This window comes from Littorina saxatilis, linkage group LG6, assembly GCF_037325665.1.
Source record: "Littorina saxatilis isolate snail1 linkage group LG6, US_GU_Lsax_2.0, whole genome shotgun sequence".
Lineage (NCBI taxonomy): Eukaryota > Metazoa > Mollusca > Gastropoda > Littorinimorpha > Littorinidae > Littorina > Littorina saxatilis.
This window is the reverse complement of record NC_090250.1, coordinates 47885804-47902631: the sequence shown is the minus strand read 5'-3', so window position 1 is coordinate 47902631 and position 16828 is coordinate 47885804. Positions and strand designations below refer to the sequence as shown.

At 42.0% G+C, this 16828-nt stretch overlaps 1 protein-coding gene across 6 annotated transcripts in view; it reads left to right on the top strand.

Moving 5' to 3' along the window:
* LOC138969387 (cilia- and flagella-associated protein 337-like) overlaps window positions 1-16828 on the top strand; it is a 43492-nt gene that overhangs the window by 11740 nt on the left and 14924 nt on the right. For all 6 annotated transcript variants that reach the window (XM_070342170.1, XM_070342175.1, XM_070342172.1 and 3 more), the window contains 11 exons: window positions 699-839; window positions 3278-3511; window positions 4086-4145; window positions 5785-5873; window positions 7564-7656; window positions 8280-8372; window positions 9081-9201; window positions 12793-12862; window positions 13379-13582; window positions 14151-14193; window positions 14509-14614. In XM_070342170.1, coding sequence (XP_070198271.1) covers window positions 699-839; window positions 3278-3511; window positions 4086-4145; window positions 5785-5873; window positions 7564-7656; window positions 8280-8372; window positions 9081-9201; window positions 12793-12862; window positions 13379-13582; window positions 14151-14193; window positions 14509-14614 — 1254 coding nt within the window. The remainder of the gene's footprint in view (window positions 1-698; window positions 840-3277; window positions 3512-4085; window positions 4146-5784; window positions 5874-7563; window positions 7657-8279; window positions 8373-9080; window positions 9202-12792; window positions 12863-13378; window positions 13583-14150; window positions 14194-14508; window positions 14615-16828) is intronic.

Here is a 16828-nt window from a genome sequence, read left to right as displayed (position 1 = left end):
GCAATAATTTGCATGGTGAGAGCAAGCTGTGCTGTCTCTCGGCTAGCTTGGAGTTGGAGTTGATTTGAAGTAATCGATCTTGCCTTCAGATCTACCTCACAGTTGCAAATTTTAGATTTGTGTCAAAGCTGTTTGTGTTGCATTTAGAGTTTGTGAAAAACATCAGCTGGACTCCGAATTAATGGTGTAGAGTGTGAGTGAGTGTAAGAGGTGTAATGGAATGGCTGACAGCCTTTGACCTGTCAGACGGTCGCTCAGACTGCACTTCAGAGTTCTCACTGTGTGTTCACAGCAAGTTGGTAAGCTGTAGCAGTCTCTATTTATTGAGATTAATACATTGTAGGAGCTAGAGATATTGGAGTTAGTAGTTGTTTATGTTGTTATGTTCCCTTATTTTTAATTCATCATTTATGTTATGTCCACTGATTTTGGTTTATGTTAATGTTCACTAATTTAAGTTGTTTATGTTTATATGTTCACTAATTCAAGTTTTCATTTATGTTGCTATGTTTGCTTATTTAGACTGATCAAGTTCTTTTATCTGGATTAGCAACTGCATGCATGCATTTCAAGATTTTGTGTGTGCCTGTTTATAACATTGTTAGACACCTTATGCACATAGAAGAAGTAGATTTAGTTAATAGTGACAACATCAGCTTAAACAGCATTTTAATTTTGATTTGCTTTATGTTGATCAGCTGGAAGAGAAGATCAACATCGATGCCTTGGAGACACTGAAGCATGCCTTCGCTTCCGCTGACCTGAACCGATCTGGTGACCTTGAACTTGAGGAATTCAAGCAGTTGCTGAAAAGACAACTTCACCTGACACCCAGCAAGGTAAGACTGAAGTGACCTACAACCGATGGCTTTTTATTTAATTTTTAATTTTTTTTAATTTAAATGGTGTTTTTTTTTACATTGCTGTACTTTAAAACAATAAAGACACAAAAATAAGGGAAGTAGTTATTCACGTATGCATGACTCACTCAAAAAAGTAGGTACTGTAAGATGATAGATTTTTCACCGTAATGCAGTCATTGACAAAAAGAAAAGAGGGTCAGTGATTGTTTTCAGGTTTTGTTGGAAATGTCTTTGCAGGTATTTTTGTTGGCCTCAGTGCATGAAAGATAACAGGTTAATTATCATCCTTTGTCATTTTTGTTTGGAGAAAGATCCTTTCTGTGTGCAATTGTAGGATTGTTCCAACAGCTAGGCTTCGGTAAACTGGCCAAGATGTGTCACTGATATACTGCTGTGATTCGTGTCAGTCAAGCTAAGGGAAACTGATACACTGACATAAGTGTGCATAGACTTCGGCAACAACAGACTGCTGGTTGGTTTGATATAATCTTATTGAAACCCTTGCTTGACGTGTACTAACTTGCACTGCCATAATTACCATGGGGTAGAATATATAGAAACAATCTAAGGGAATGTCATTTGTGTAGCTGTGCTATTCTTTTGTGTATGAATAACACCTCAGTAAAATAGTCACAGGGACAGTTTCAGATGACTACCTCTTGTGCTGAATGCTTGATTTGGTTTATTTTGTGTATGAATAACACCTCAGTAAATTATTCACAGGGACAGTTTCAGATGACTACCTCTTGTGCTGAATGCTTGATTTGGTTTATTTTGTGCGCGTGAAGCAACCGTAAATGTCTGATTATTGTGCATTGTTCAGCTTGCTGCTGCATGGTGTTTAGGCCAACAACAAAAAATAGTCTGTTTACGGTAACCCGACCGAGCCTATTTTTTTCGAGCGACCCTAGACTTTTTTTTGGCATTTGGGGGAAGAAAAAAAAAAAGCAAAATAACGTAAAAATATGGTTTTTTGGAGGAAAAAAAAAAATTCCGACCTACCGACCCTATTTTTTTGGCCTATGTTACCGTAAACAGACCTTTTTTTTTTTTTGGCCTTATGTACCTGTTGTAAATTGACTCGGCTGTTTTGTGAGCGTTTTGTCAGTTTGAGAGGTACAAGTACTACATGACAAAGCCTGAACCTGCATGATTTTTTCTTCTAAACAAGCGGCAGAGAAAACCTAGACATAGACCATTTAGAACAGAGGTATTTAGCATTTAGAAAACAGATCTAAACCAAGCAAAACTAACAATGAAATCCAATCTGTTCATTGGACAGCAGTTTTGGTTTCATTCAATTTAGACTTCGTTGGAATCTGCGAAACTGCTCGAGTTTTGATCAGCATTGTCTGTGACATGTCAGTCAAGATCGTCACAATCACATATTATGCAACCGGCACGGTGGCCTAGGGGTAAGGCGTCCGCCCCGTGATCGGGAGGTCGTGGGTTCGAACCCCGGCCGGGTCATACCTAAGACTTTAAAATTGGCAATCTAGTGGCTGCTCCGCCTGGCGTCTGGCATTATGGGGTTAGTGCTAGGACTGGTTGGTCCGGTGTCAGAATAATGTGACTGGGTGAGACATGAAGCCTGTGCTGCGACTTCTGTCTTGTGTGTGGCGCACGTTATATGTCAAAGCAGCACCGCCCTGATATGGCCCTTCGTGGTCGGCTGGGCGTTAAGCAAACAAACAAACAAACAAACAAACATATTATGCACAAACTGCTCAGAATACAGTGGAACCACAATTTTGGAGACCTAAAAAGATCTGAGAAAATCCGGTCTTTAAAAGGAGAGAGTCTTGAAATGGGGGGTAAATTTGACGGGCGCTGTGGCGGGGTGGTAAGACGTCGGCCTCTTAATCGGAAGGTCGAGGGTTCGAATCCCGGTCGCGGCCGCCTGGTGGGTTAAGTGTGGAGATTTTTCCAATCTCCCAGGTCAACTTATGTGCAGACCTGCTAGTGGCTTATCCCCCTTCGTGTGCACATGCAAGCACAAGACCAAGTGCGCATGGAAAAGATCCTGTAATCCATGTCAGAGTTCGGTGGGTTATAGAAACACGAAAATATCCAGCATGCTTCCTCCGAAAGCGGCGTATGGCTGCCTTAATGGCGGGGTAAAAACGGTCATACACGTAAAATTCCACTTGTGCAAAAAACACGAGTGTACGTGGGAGTTTCAGCCCACGAACGCAGAAGAAGACGAAAGAAGGGGGGTAAATTTAAAGAGGTTATATGAACAAAACATCTCGAGAGAGAAAAAAAGGATGGTGTGAAAACACAAGGAGTCTCAAATAAGGTGTCTTAAAAGGGGGTGTTCCACTGTATTCTGTGGTCATGTTTGTTGGCCTTTGGTACAAGATCTGCACCTGAATGTAGCTGTGAAGAATAACATGCGTTTTTTGTGTTGACAGGAGCAGCAAATCGATGCTCTGTTCATGAAGATCGACTGGGCTTCGAAAGACTCCATCACGTGGGACGAGTTCTGTACCTACATGCAACTGGAATACGCGGAGAAGGAGGACTCGTACCTGCGAGCCAAGGAGGTGGCCTTCCACATGCCCGCTCGCATCGAGAACATCCCGCACCGTGACCCCGTGCTGCGCATCACTGACACCAGTGATGGCACTTTCGTCGCCTGTAGTCAGGTGAGCGGCATTACTTATAGCGTTGTTTAGTGTGTGTAGGTGTTAGTGTGTGTGTGTGTGCTTGCTTGTTTGTTTGTGTGAGCTTGTGTTAGTGTGTGTTTGTGTGTGTGCATGCGTGTGTGTGTTTTCGTGTGTGCGTCCGTCTGTCCGTGCATGCTAGTGTGTGAGTGTTTGCATGTGTGTGTGTATGTGTGTGTGTGTGTGTGTGTGTGTGTGTGTGTGTGTGTGTGTTTGTGTGTGTGTGTGTGTGTGTGTGTGACACTACCACATCATTGGGCTTTTTAGATATCTGGGGTCTGTCAGTGTGAAATGTAACTACCAATCTATAAACCATAGACTAGCCAGGGTAATTACAAGATTAACTCTATTTTGGGACTTCGATGGCCTACTGCCACAAAACTGTACAAACTGACTTTGTTGTTCATTGCTTGATTGTTTTGTTTTTCTTCTTCCTCCTCTCTTCTGATTTTTCCATAAGCGAAGTCTGATATGAAGGACTGGGTCCAAAGCTGGAAAAGTTAAGGTGGTTTAGTGATGTAGCTGGGTCTGACTGATGATATTGTTGTGTTTTCAGGAGGGCGTGGTTACGTTCTGGTCGCCCAATACAGAGCTCAAGAGAACCAGAAGTGTTGTGGTGAGTCACTGCCGTTTGTCTGTCAGTGTGCATTTTGTGCAGTATCGTATCCATATGATGCCCTGTTCTTTCAAAAATATGCACATCAACACTCATCATCACAACAATGTCATAACCACAACAATGTCATAATCACAACAATGTCATAATCACAACAATGTCATAATCATGACTGCATGTGTTGTGTTGGTTTAATAATAAATAATAATAATAATAAAGATAGCTTATATAGCGCCGCTTCACAAATTTAACTATGCTCTTAGCGCTGTACATCGAGATATAACAATTTCAATAATATAAATACAAAGATGATATTATAATAATACACATTTACAAATATCACTCACGTGCATACATCCTCGTGCACACCACGCGCATACACACTCCCACTCATTAACAAGTGCTTCCATCCCCCTGCCACTGAGATGTTCATATACCCCCCTGGACAAGCTCACACCATGTCCGTCTCCTCTCTGGACTGTACATACACTCAGCAAGAAAAGGAAAGACTAAATGCAAATTTCATACAGAACCCTATAGCTCAATCAAAGCTGAAGCAACTATTAAAAAAAAAAAAAAAAAAAAAAAAAAACCTGAGCAATAATAAACACACATGGCGGCGGGGATGTAGCTCAGTCGGTAGCGCGCTGGATTTGTATCCAGTTGTCAGCGTGAGTTCGTCCCCACGTTCGGCGAGAGATTTATTTCTCAGAGTCAACTTTGTGTGCAGACTCTCCTCGGTGTCCGAACACCCCCGTGTGTACACGCAAGCACAAGACCAAGTGCGCACGAAAAAGATCCTGTAATCCATGTCAGAGTTCGGTGGGTTATAGAAACACGAACATACCCAGCATGCTTCCTTCGAAAACGGCGTATGGCTGCCTAAATGGCGGGGTAAAAAACGGTCATACACGTAAAATTCCACTCGTGCAAAAAAACACGAGTGTACATGGGAGTTTCAGCCCACGAACGCAGAAGAAGAACACACATGGCCACTCTTGAGTCGGCAACCTAGCGACCATAGCAGCACTGATCATGAACTGTAATAACAATAACAACAATCACAATAATAAACACTTTATTGTCCATTAAAATGAAGACATTAAGATCGAAACTGGTTAATGTGAACATTTTCAATAGAAAAGGGCACCATTTGAAAAAGACATGGTATTTGACAGTGACTGCTGGATATGATAGCTTTTGGAAAACATGTACATGGGAGCTCATTAATTGTTCACTGTGATGTTATCAGCTTGTTTAGGTCTTGTATCACCTTCAGGGAAAACAACTTTTCCACAGCGCATTAAAACTCTTGCAAAGGTATTTCTGAAACGTCTTTTGCAATACGGTGGAACCCCCCTTTTAAGACCCCCCATTTTAAGACCCCCCCATTTTAAGACTTTCTCCCTTTTAATACCTTGTCTTTTTGCATTTTTTTTTCATAAGCCTTGTAAATGTACCCCCATTTTAGACTCCCTCCTTTTTAAGACCTGATTTTCTCAGATTTTTGGAGGTCTTAAAAGAGGGGTTGCACTGTATCAAGAAAACAACAGTGCAGTTGCTTGTGATGCACTTGTCTCTTGTTGTCACTTATTCATGTAAATGGATGATTACAGTACATGTTTTATATCCTTCACAGAACACTGAAAACACAAGTCGCACGAAGCCCAAGTGGATCACAGACTTTGCCATCATGCCCCAGTTCAACAAATTCATCGTTGGAACAGGGTAAGCGTCACTTGTGTGATTTACCATGACTCCTCCAAGAATAAAGTGTACACTAATATTTTGAGGATACAGTAACACAAAAGTATAGACAGCTATGGCTACATGTACAGTTTGTTCTTTTTCTTGGCCGTACCTTTTTAGTCCTTCATCACAGTGCGAAGATTTTATGGTATTTTTTTCTTTTACAGGTGTGATTTTTTTGTGGACGCTTTGTCTGTTTTTTTATGTAGTGGATTAAAATGTTTAATTTCGACATTACAATGTGTAACATTATAATAATAATAATATAATATGGGAGATTTATGGAGCGCTTTACATTCTCTAAGCGCTTTACAATGAAAAAAAACATACATACACATACAAAGCAAAGCAAAAAAGCATGTGCAGCAGCATTCAGCACACAAGTGAACAACTAAACACTACATCAATACAAGCTGCAAGCATACTAACACAGGCAAAACATTCAAACATTCAAACACCTGATCAAAAATGCACCATATTGAAATAAAAATTAATCAAAATACTGTGTGAAGAAGTGTGTTTTAAAGTTTGATTTGAAGGAACAAAATGTTTGGCAGTGTCGAATAGAGTAAGGGAGAGAGTTCCACGCAACGGCAGCAGAGTGGGAGAAGGCTCTCTGACCGTGCTGTTTGCGACTAAAAGAAGATAGACAGAATATTCTAGTGTCTACAGAGGAGCGGAGGGATCAAGAGGGTGTATAGAGTGTGAACAGGTCAGACAGGTAGGATGGGGCTGAGCCAGATATTATTTTGTAGCAGATACAGCAGCACTTATATTGGATTCTCAGCTCTACAGGGAGCCAATGAAGTTTCTTAAGCAAGGGGGAACAGGACTGGGACCGAGGGGCTTTGCAGACAAGCCGGTCTGCAGAATTTTGAACGCGCTGCAAAGGATGGATGACAGACTGAGGACAGCCAATGAGAACAGAATTTCCGTAGTCTAATCGAGAAAGAATGTAGGAGGAAACAAGGGTCTTGGTGGCATCTTCGGTAAGGTATGGGCGGATAGAACCTATTCTCTTAAGCTCGATGTAAGCGGACTGACAGACTTTCATAACATGGTGTTTCATGGAGAGATCGCTATCAAGAAAGATGCCAAGATCACGGACAGAGTCTGAGAATTCAATAGTGCTGCTGCCTAAAGTGATAGAAGGGAGAGATAGAGAGGAGGAGAAGGAGGATTTGGTGAAACGAATGGCTTCTGTTTTGTCACAGTTAAGTTTAAGCTTGTTAGTGGACATCCAGAGTTCAACGTCAGCAATGCAAGACTGAAGGGAGGTGGTCATCTGGGCGTATTCTGAGGGAGTCGCTGAGTTCTGAAGCTGAGTGTCGTCAGCAAACATTTTGTGGGAAACGGAATGTCTGTCAACGAGGTCAGTCAGAGGGGAGGTGTACATGATGAACAGCACGGGCCCAAGCACAGAGCCCTGGGGAACGCCAAAAAGGAGGGAGGTTTCCTAGGATGGGACGTCGTTTACAATTACAAAAATAACTGAAGACTCTGGTATAGGTGTTAAATATTTGAGGGAATTTGTTTATATTATTGTTTTGAGGGTGCCGTTGTTTTGATGTAATTAGTAACTTACAAGTTGACTGAAAACTTTCTAACGATAGTTGGTATTTTAGGGGTTGTTATTGATGTCATTCACAACAGTGCTAATCTCTTGCAGGGACCGTGAGATCCAGTTCTTTGAGTTGTCATCATTTGAGCCGTATTGTCAGATCAGCGGTCTGGAGACTGTGCCCCTCAAACTGGACTACAGGTCAGTGTAACATTGTCTTGTTGGCACGATCACTGAGATTGTGGTTGTTAGTTTGTTTGTTTGTTTGTGAGTGTGTGTGTGCGTACATTTTTATTTTCTTTTTTTCTTTCTACTGCTTCCCTCAAACTGGATACATGTCAGTGTTTCTGGAACAAGTTGGTGAGACTTGAACTGATTGTTTTTTTATTTCATTCTTTCTTTGCTTGTTTCTTTGTTGCTATAAGTGAGCAGCTTTGCACTGTCTGTCTTGCTCTAAGCCATAGGTCAGTGTTGTCTAGTTGACCTATTTCAATGAGATGTCAAAACTTGGGGACCTTTATGTTGCTGTTGCATTGAGTGACATGTCAGTATTGTGATGTTTGTGTGAATTAGTTAGCTGTTTCGTTCAAACTGTTTTTATCTGCAGATCGGTGGTATTCAGACTGTTTCTATGAAAGTAACCTGTAAATAGAAGCTTGAATTATACATTGTTCTTGTGTGTTGGAATTGTTTATTGTTTGTGTTCGTGAAAGCATCTTTGTATTAGGAGGGGTTGACCGACAACGATGATGATGATGCGTGATGACGTTGATAATGGTGAGAATGACGATGATAATATAAAGATGAGGTTGATCTGTCCACAGCTCTACAGGGTTTGATGAGTGCCTGATACTGTTCGGAGACACCCAGGGCTGCATCAACATCTTTGTCATCAAGTCGGCCGGTGAATGCCTCAGGTCTGTATAACTGGCTGGCGTCAGGCCGCCTGTGCTTATGGTTGCAGTTCCACATTGAGCTATGCTGTTTTATAATGACATCTGTCACTTGAAATACATGTTTTTTTATGGAACTTTTCTTTTGACATTTATTGTGTAAGGAAGAAAGTTTAGGAGGCTGTTGGGATGGAGAGGGAGGGTTGGACAGTGAAGTTGAATTACAAGGTGTGGGATCAATCAAATAGTTCTACTGAACTTTGTATTGCTGTTCTTGAGATGTGAGAAACAAAGCGACGTAAGCACAGGAAATGCATACGACATGTGAGAGTCATGCTGAACCAGTCTCCTGGCACCTGAGAGAATAACAATCATTGAAATGAACAAGCGACTTTCATCCTCTATATTCTTAATGTGCTGTTCTTGAGTTACTTTTTCTTGATGGAACATAGTCTGCATAAATTATATTAAGCCTGTTCATGCATGAAATGAAAAGGTAAGAAAGAAAGTTGGTTATTGTTTTTTATCGCTCTACAACCCATATGGCTATCCCGGACCGATGTGTAATAAAGAAAGAGACTAACAAAAGGTGTGTGCTGCGTCTGTGCAGTGTGTGGAAGAAAATATAGAAGGAGGACGGTTTCATTCAATGAATATTGAGCCTGTTTGTGCATGAAATATAAAGGTAATGACGAAAGAGACTAACAAAAGGTGTGTGCTGTGTCTGTGCAGGACATGGAAGAAGATGCCCAAGCAGGACGGTTTCATCGCCAGCATGAGCCTGGACGGGGTGGCCAACAGTCCCAACGTGCAGTTCATCCGATGGCAGGTGCACAGCGACTGGGTGCAGCAGGTGAGCATTGTTGTTACTGGACATCAAGACTGTCCTTAACTGAGTGAAGCTGACTTCGCAAAGCTAGCCGCACGAAACTTTAGCACCGAGTTTTTGGGTTCAATTAACGACCGCCTTTAAGTTCCATCATACAGTGGAACCTCCCTCTTAAGACCTCCAAAAATCTGAAGAAATCGGGTCTTAATAGGAGAGAGTCTTAATTTTGAGTTAATTTTGCAGAGGTTATGAACAGAAAGTTTGTCAAAGTAAGCACTGTCGTAAAAGGGGGGGGGGGGGTCTTAAATTGGGGGGTCTTGAAAGGGGGCTCCCCACTGAATAAGCTATGTCAGCTTTGAATAGTTAGTAAGGCCAACAACAACAAAAAGTCTGTTTACGGTATCCCGACCGACCCTATTTTTTCGCGCGACCCCTAGACCTTTTTTTTGCATTTGGGGAAAAAAAATATTTTAAATAAAAAAATAAAAAGTCTTTGTTTTTTGGCAAAATAACTTAAAAATATGTTTTTTGGGAGAGAAAAAAAAAGGAAAAAAAATCCCGACCTACCGACCCTATTTTTTTTGCCTATGTTAGCATAAACAGACTTTTTTTTTTTTTTGCCAAATGGTAGTGCAGACTTTGTCGGTGTTGGGTTATGAGTTACGTATATCTGTTGACAGTTGGTTACATCAGTGAAAGCTTTGGCACCGCTGTGCACTGCATGAATAACATCAGTGAAATGTACTTTGTCCAAATGGGAAAATCAGTGTTTGCTTTTTCAGCGATGGACATTGAGCAACTCAGTAAGATTTGTTTCCAGTATCTATTAATTTAAACTAGCAGAGGCTTTTTTTAGTTGCAGAGAGAAAAAAATCAACACTAGAAGCTATGTCAGCATTGAACGATAAATTACATTTTTGCAGTTTTGCCAACAGTGCAGAGAAATGTGTCAATGCACATTTATTCAAAGCAGGAGGGTATGTTATATTGTCATCATTTTCACGAGTTTTCATTCACAAGCACCTGGGAAATAAATCTCATGTTCCCCGGGGAATAAATCCCCGGTTACCATAGTTGCAGGAAGCCCTATTACATGGATAATCAAAAGCAAACCCAATAGAAACGCTCGAGGATTCTTCGGCTCTTTTCATTGGCGTTTCCCCAGACCTAAACAGACGACACTGCTTCGCCAAGTTCCAAATACGAACTGGCAAACTGGCAAATGTAAACAAAAAACAAAACTACCTCATCAAAGGTCATACATTTAAGCTTTATCGCAAACAAATGAAACCTATCGATATGTTTTATCTTCTCACAAAGTCATGGAGTGCGTGTATCTCTGTTTGGAGAAACACGAACGTCAATTGACCCCTGACACACACATTTTGACCCGTGCACAAGACGTTGTATCGATAAACTAAGCGCAAATAAAAAAATAATAATAAAAAAGCAAAGAACATAGCAACAAGAAATGAAGACATCTGACAAAGCCGAGCAAGCAGAATGACAAGTCTAATGAAAGACAGAGAGGCAATGAGAAACAAGATCGCGATTATCTTTCCTTCGCGGCACGACGCAAATCGTTTGTGTCCTTTGACCCAATTCGTGCAGTGCTGCACGATGCAAATCTTCTGTGACCTTTGACTCAACGTAGCTTCAATATTCGATTACTAATATTTACCACTGAATACCGAGGGGTGAAATACCGAGAGGGGCAGGGTGGTAGGGCGATGGTGAAATGTAATGAAGAGACACGTGTAGCAATAAGAGAAAAACGATTCTGCAATAACACAAACAAGAACAAAAAACCCAACACTGACCTATATGAATATTTAATCAATAATATGATCGTCTGCGTTGCAGGTGTGCAAGTGAAGGGTTGGGGGGGGGGGGGTAACTTGATCATTAATTTGTGTGTGTCAGTGTTTGTGTTCATGGACTGATTGTGAGGGAGGGGGAGGGTGGGGTGTGTTTCAGGTTTTGGTGTGGGTATGAAACGAGCAAAACAATACCCACACCACAAAATCTTGGAGGCAAAAAACACTCGCCGTCGCATCATTTTGTCCGCACAATATTATATGCACCAACAACCGGAAAGAAAGGTGACAATGGAAAAAGACTCATCTTTGCTTCCTGCGATTCCTTGCCCCCGACTCGAACGTCGCACGATAATCCACATAACAGATCTGTTGTGAGATGGTCAACGCTGACTGTGCAAGCAAATCACCTCGTTTGAAATACGACAATCCCATCGCTCGAATGCAACATGTGGGCACTATTGTCTCAAAGGCGCTTACTGTTGGTTTCACACACCACTCTGTAGTCGGAACCTACAGAACTTCGCATCCTCAAACCTGACATACTTGTCTCAACATTATAAACTCAAATCACACACAGTAAGTTGCTTTCGCACGCCAGCTTTGAACAACGTGCTGGGGCCCCGAACATGCATTATAATAACAGAACTCGCGTTTCAAACCATGGCTCCCTGTGTTAATTTTTCACTTGATGTTGAACCACCAAAATGATGACAAAAACGATGTTTGATGGTGTGTTGCCAGACCAGCTTTTTTGTCGGTCCTCGGGGGGCATATCGACTTTTGTTTCATATTTATTGACCGCGGCCTTCAGCCTTGGTCAATAAATATGAAACAAAAGACGATATGCTCCCCCTCGGACCGACAAAAAAGCTGGTCTGTCAACAACCCATCAAACATCTTATATTGTCTAGACCTTATTAATTAACGTGGAATAACAAATGTGAGTTTTGCCAATTTCAGACCATCATATAAAAAAATGTTCCCTGGAGGTAGACATTTCTGTCAATCTACTGAACACTTTCGCTTTTTGGACTGTTGTGTTATTGAAGCCTGTGGAGTTTTTGAAGCCTGTGGTGTTATTGAAGCCTGTGGTGTTATTGAAGCCTGTGGTGTTATTGAAGCCTGTGGTGTTATTGGTTTAAACTGTTTTATTCATTTGTGCATTATTTACAAAAAACGCATATTGAGTAAACAACAACAAGCATAATGCTTATAGTGGTGTTTACAGTTAGAAAATTACATATAAATGGCGGCTATACAAGCAAACATGAAAGGAAAATTGAATGAAAATTGTACATCAAAACAATGTGGTGTTATTGAAGCCTGTGGTGTTATTGAAGCCTGTGGGACGGGCGCTGTGGCGTGGTGGTAAGACGTCGGCCTCCTAATCGGAAGGTCGAGGGTTCGAATCCCGGCCGCGGCCGCCTGGTGGGTTAAGTGTGGAGATTTTTCCGATCTCCCAGGTCAACTTATGTGCAGACCTGCTAGTGGCTTATCCCCCTTCGTGTGTACACGCAAGCACAAGACCAAGTGCGCACGTAAAAGATCCTGTAATCCATGTCAGAGTTCGGTGGGTTATAGAAACACGAAAATACCCAGCATGCTTCCTCCGAAAGCGGCGTATGGCTGCCTAAATGGCGGGGTAAAAACGGTCATACACGTAAAATTCCACTCGTGCAAAAACACGAGTGTACGTGGGAGTTTCAGCCCACGAACGAAGAAGAAGAAGAAGAAGAAGCCTGTGGTGTTATTGAAGCCTGTGGTGTTATTGAAGCCTGTGGTGTTTTTGGTGCAGATCAAGTACTACCACGACATCGGCCAGGTCATCTCTTGCTCCAACAACCCCAACACAGCTCTTGTCATCGGTGAGAATGCTTACACTGTATCCTTTAGTGCCTTACATGGTGTGTCCGTTTATGACAAATGGCACGCTTGATTTAAAAACAATGCTCATAGTCAGCTTTCGCTGGGCACAGGAGTTTCTCTGTGTATTGTGGTTCTACTACCAACAAACAAACAAAAAATAGTGCTTGAAGGTAGCTTGGGATCTGGTGATGATAAAACATGATGGAATGAAAAGGAGGCAGCAATTCATCTCTTTAGTATTTGATTTAATCTGAGAGGAAACTTTACTACCTTAGCAACTAAGTTTTCTGACGGACAGTTTTACGAGAGAAAAAAACACAAATCAGGAACCTGGTTGCTGTTCATGTACTTGTTAGACTTACTGTGCCTGTGGATTAATAAAGAAAGGGACCTAAGCGCTCTAAATGCATACCATATGTGCAATAAGAATGCTTACGACCCTTGTTTCTCGGATCTTAAACTATCACTGAGCTAATTTGATTAGGATTTTCACTGTGGATTGTTTCACCCTGCAGGATGCACCATTGGCAGCACTCACGTCGAGCAGCAGCTGAAGGAACTGCGTGACCTTGGTGGAGGTGAGAGGTCACGACCCAAGCAGTTCTACGCTTACAACAACACCAAGACACGACTAGAAGCAGACCAGGCAGTGTTCAAGGTGTACAAGGGCGTCAAGTGCTTTGACTTCTCTAAAGAAAAGAACATCATCGTCACTGGAGGTATGTGTTACTGTTTTCACAAACACTCTTACACACTCACAAGCGCACTCACAAACAAACACACGCACGCATGCATGCACCCACGCATGCACGCACCCACGCATGCACGCAGGCACACACACACACACACATACACTCACGCACACACACACACACAAACACACACACACACGTAAACACACACACATGCATGCATGCATGCACACACACACACACACACACACACACACACGCACACACACACACACGCACACGCACACACAAGCACAATACTTATAGACAGGTGGTTGCTATGGAAAGGTGAATTATATAGGTAAGAACCTCGCTGGGGTTTCTTTGGGGTGGTGCTAATGGGCAGGTGGTTGTTATTAAGAGGTGGTCGCCAGAACAGGTTTGATTGTACCAGTAGAGAATGTCTAGAGGCCTTGGTTCCTTCGCTTTTTACATTTAGTCAAGTTTTTTATTTGTTAAGGAAAAATAATTGAATAGTAAAATTATCAAATTGACCCATTTGCATTAATTGTGTAGGTGTCATCAAAATAGTTATTTGACTATCATCTGATTGCAGGAATGGATAGAATCATCCGTCTGTGGAACCCTTATGTCTCACTGTAAGTGCTGGCCCTGTGTGTTTATTTTTACCTTGAATCATTCAGTGTGTGCTTATGTTTACCCTACAAAATGCACTGTTGAGAAGAAAATGTGACTGCTGCAGTTTACAATTGCCATTGTGAAAAACAGGATAAAACTTGTTGCAAATAAAAATTTTACTTTTTACCTTCACATTTGTTTCTGGCATTTACAGCACAAAACTATTACTATTTTTATTGTTTTTAATTTTTTGTGTGAGAAGGTTGTTGTCATTTCAAGTCAGTTTTGCAGACAGTGCGAAAGTTTTGATCTCAATATTTGTTTCTTTCCAACAGGAAGCCAACAGCCATGCTGCGAGGCCACAACGCCCCCATCTTTTTCCTGCGCATTGCGGATGAGGACGATAGGATCTACAGTCTGTCCACCGACAGGTGTCTCAAGGTTCGGGACTGTGTCACCTGTTTTGTTTCACATGGGCTGCTGATCTTCATTAGCTGGCCAAAGTCAAATAACTTGTAAATAACGGGGAGCTCAGTTGTTAGAGCACTGGACTTGTGATCCTTTGGTCACTATTGTTGCTGCTAGTTGACTGACTGACTATTAGGGTTTAACGTCCTCTTAGACCAACTGGTCTATATTGGGACAGGTATTGGTAATACGCTGAAGATATGGTGTGATACTTTGATTCGAACAAGCCCGCTATGGCTGTCTTCGACACACCAGCATTGGGTTTGTCTCGTCAAAGTATCGAAATACGATCATGATAATCAGAGACGAGAGACGATGCATGCGTGTCTTCGTGTTTTCCAAGCCCTGAGACTTTCGCTGTGAACGTGGGATCTTTTTCGTGCGCATGTGTGCACACGGGGGTGTTCGGACACCGAAGAGAGTCTGCACAAATTTGACTCCGAGAAATAAATCTCTCGCCGAACGTGGGGATCGAACCCACGCTGATAGCGACCAACTGGCTACAAAGCCAGCGCGCTACCAACTGAGCTACGTCCCCGCCTGCTGCTAGTTTTCCACGTGGAGGAAGAGACCTGAATTTCCAAGCACTTGTGATCCTTAGGTCACTTAATTGTTGCTGCTAGTTCTCCACATGGAGGAAGAGACCTGAATTTCCCAGCATTGGGATGACAGAGAATATAAAATAAGATGAAAATAAAAAAAGGTCCAGTTGATTTTAGCATGATTAAGTAGCATGGAGACAGACTGGATGAACTCAGGTTTCAAGACTAAGGGCACTGTTATCAGTCGCTAGTTGGTATTACATGTGGCTTTTTTTTTTTTAGGGTGAATGAGATTTGGTTACCTTTGTTCTGGTATTATTTCTTCTGAGTCACTCCACTTCAGACATTGAGTTTTAGTGAATGAACGTATTCCTTCAATTTCTTGAGGAAGATGTTTCAAGCTGGATCAATTTGCCTTTGCAGTATTTGTGTAAATGCAGTGCTGACTGGACTGTGATACATGTTCATTTTGACTCTCTATAGAAACGTGTGCTTTGCACCTAATATAATTTCATACTCAGTTGTTGAAAGAATATTCTTGTCTTTTAGGATAGTCATTAGAGATGTTGAAGACTGTATTTTGACAGTTGAAAACTAATTGGATGAACTCGCAAATGTGCTTGCAACTTTTGTATCTTGGACGGCAGATAGCAGAAGCAGGCCCGACAGACCGAAAGGGAGAACGAGTAATTGTTGTTGATGTAGGAACAGACGTGTGACTTAAGCGCTGTAGTGGATGGTGTGAGTGTGATTGGGGAACATCCTTTTTAAGACCTCCAAAAATCTGAGAAAATCAGGTCTGAAAAAGGAGGGAGTCTTAAAATGGGGGTCATTTTACAGAGGATATGAACAGAAAGTCTGAGAAAATCAGGTCTGAAAAAGGAGGGAGTCTTAAAATGGGGGTAATTTTACAGAGGATATGAACAGAAGGTCTTAGAAAACAGGGACTTTAAAGGGAGGAAGTCTTAAAAGGGGGGTTCCACTGTAGTAATGAAATCGACGGGCGCAGTGGCGAGGTGGTAAGACGTCGTCCTCCTAATCGGGAGTTCGAATCCTGGTCGCTGCCGCCTGGTGGGTCAAGAGTGGAGACTTTTCCGATCTCCCAGGTCAACTTATGTGCAGACCTGCTTGTGACTTAACCCCCTTCATGTGTACACGCAAGCATAAGACCAAATGCGCACGGAAAAGATCCTGTAATCCATGTCGGAGTTCGGTGGGTTATGGAAACAGGAAAATATACCAAGCATGCCTACTCAACGAAAGCGGAGTGAAGCTGACTATACTCAGAGTATAGTTTGGGGAACCCAAATGGGCAAACGAGCTCACACGTAACCAGAAAATTCTGGAATGCTGAAGAAGAAGAAGAAGTAATCAAATCTGGAGGCTATTGGTGTTCATGTGTTAAGTAGTAAGTGAAGATATCCGTCACAGCATTTTGTGTTGCTGGTGTGTACATGTGTGGGACATTATGTGTAAAGCTGTCAGTGAAGATATCCATCACAGCATTTCGTGTTCATGGTGTGTACAGGTGTGGGACATTATGTGTAAAGCTGTCAGTGAAGATATCCATCACAGCATTTCGTGTTCATGGTGTGTACAGGTGTGGGACATTATGTGTAAAGCAGTCAGTGAAGACATCTATTAC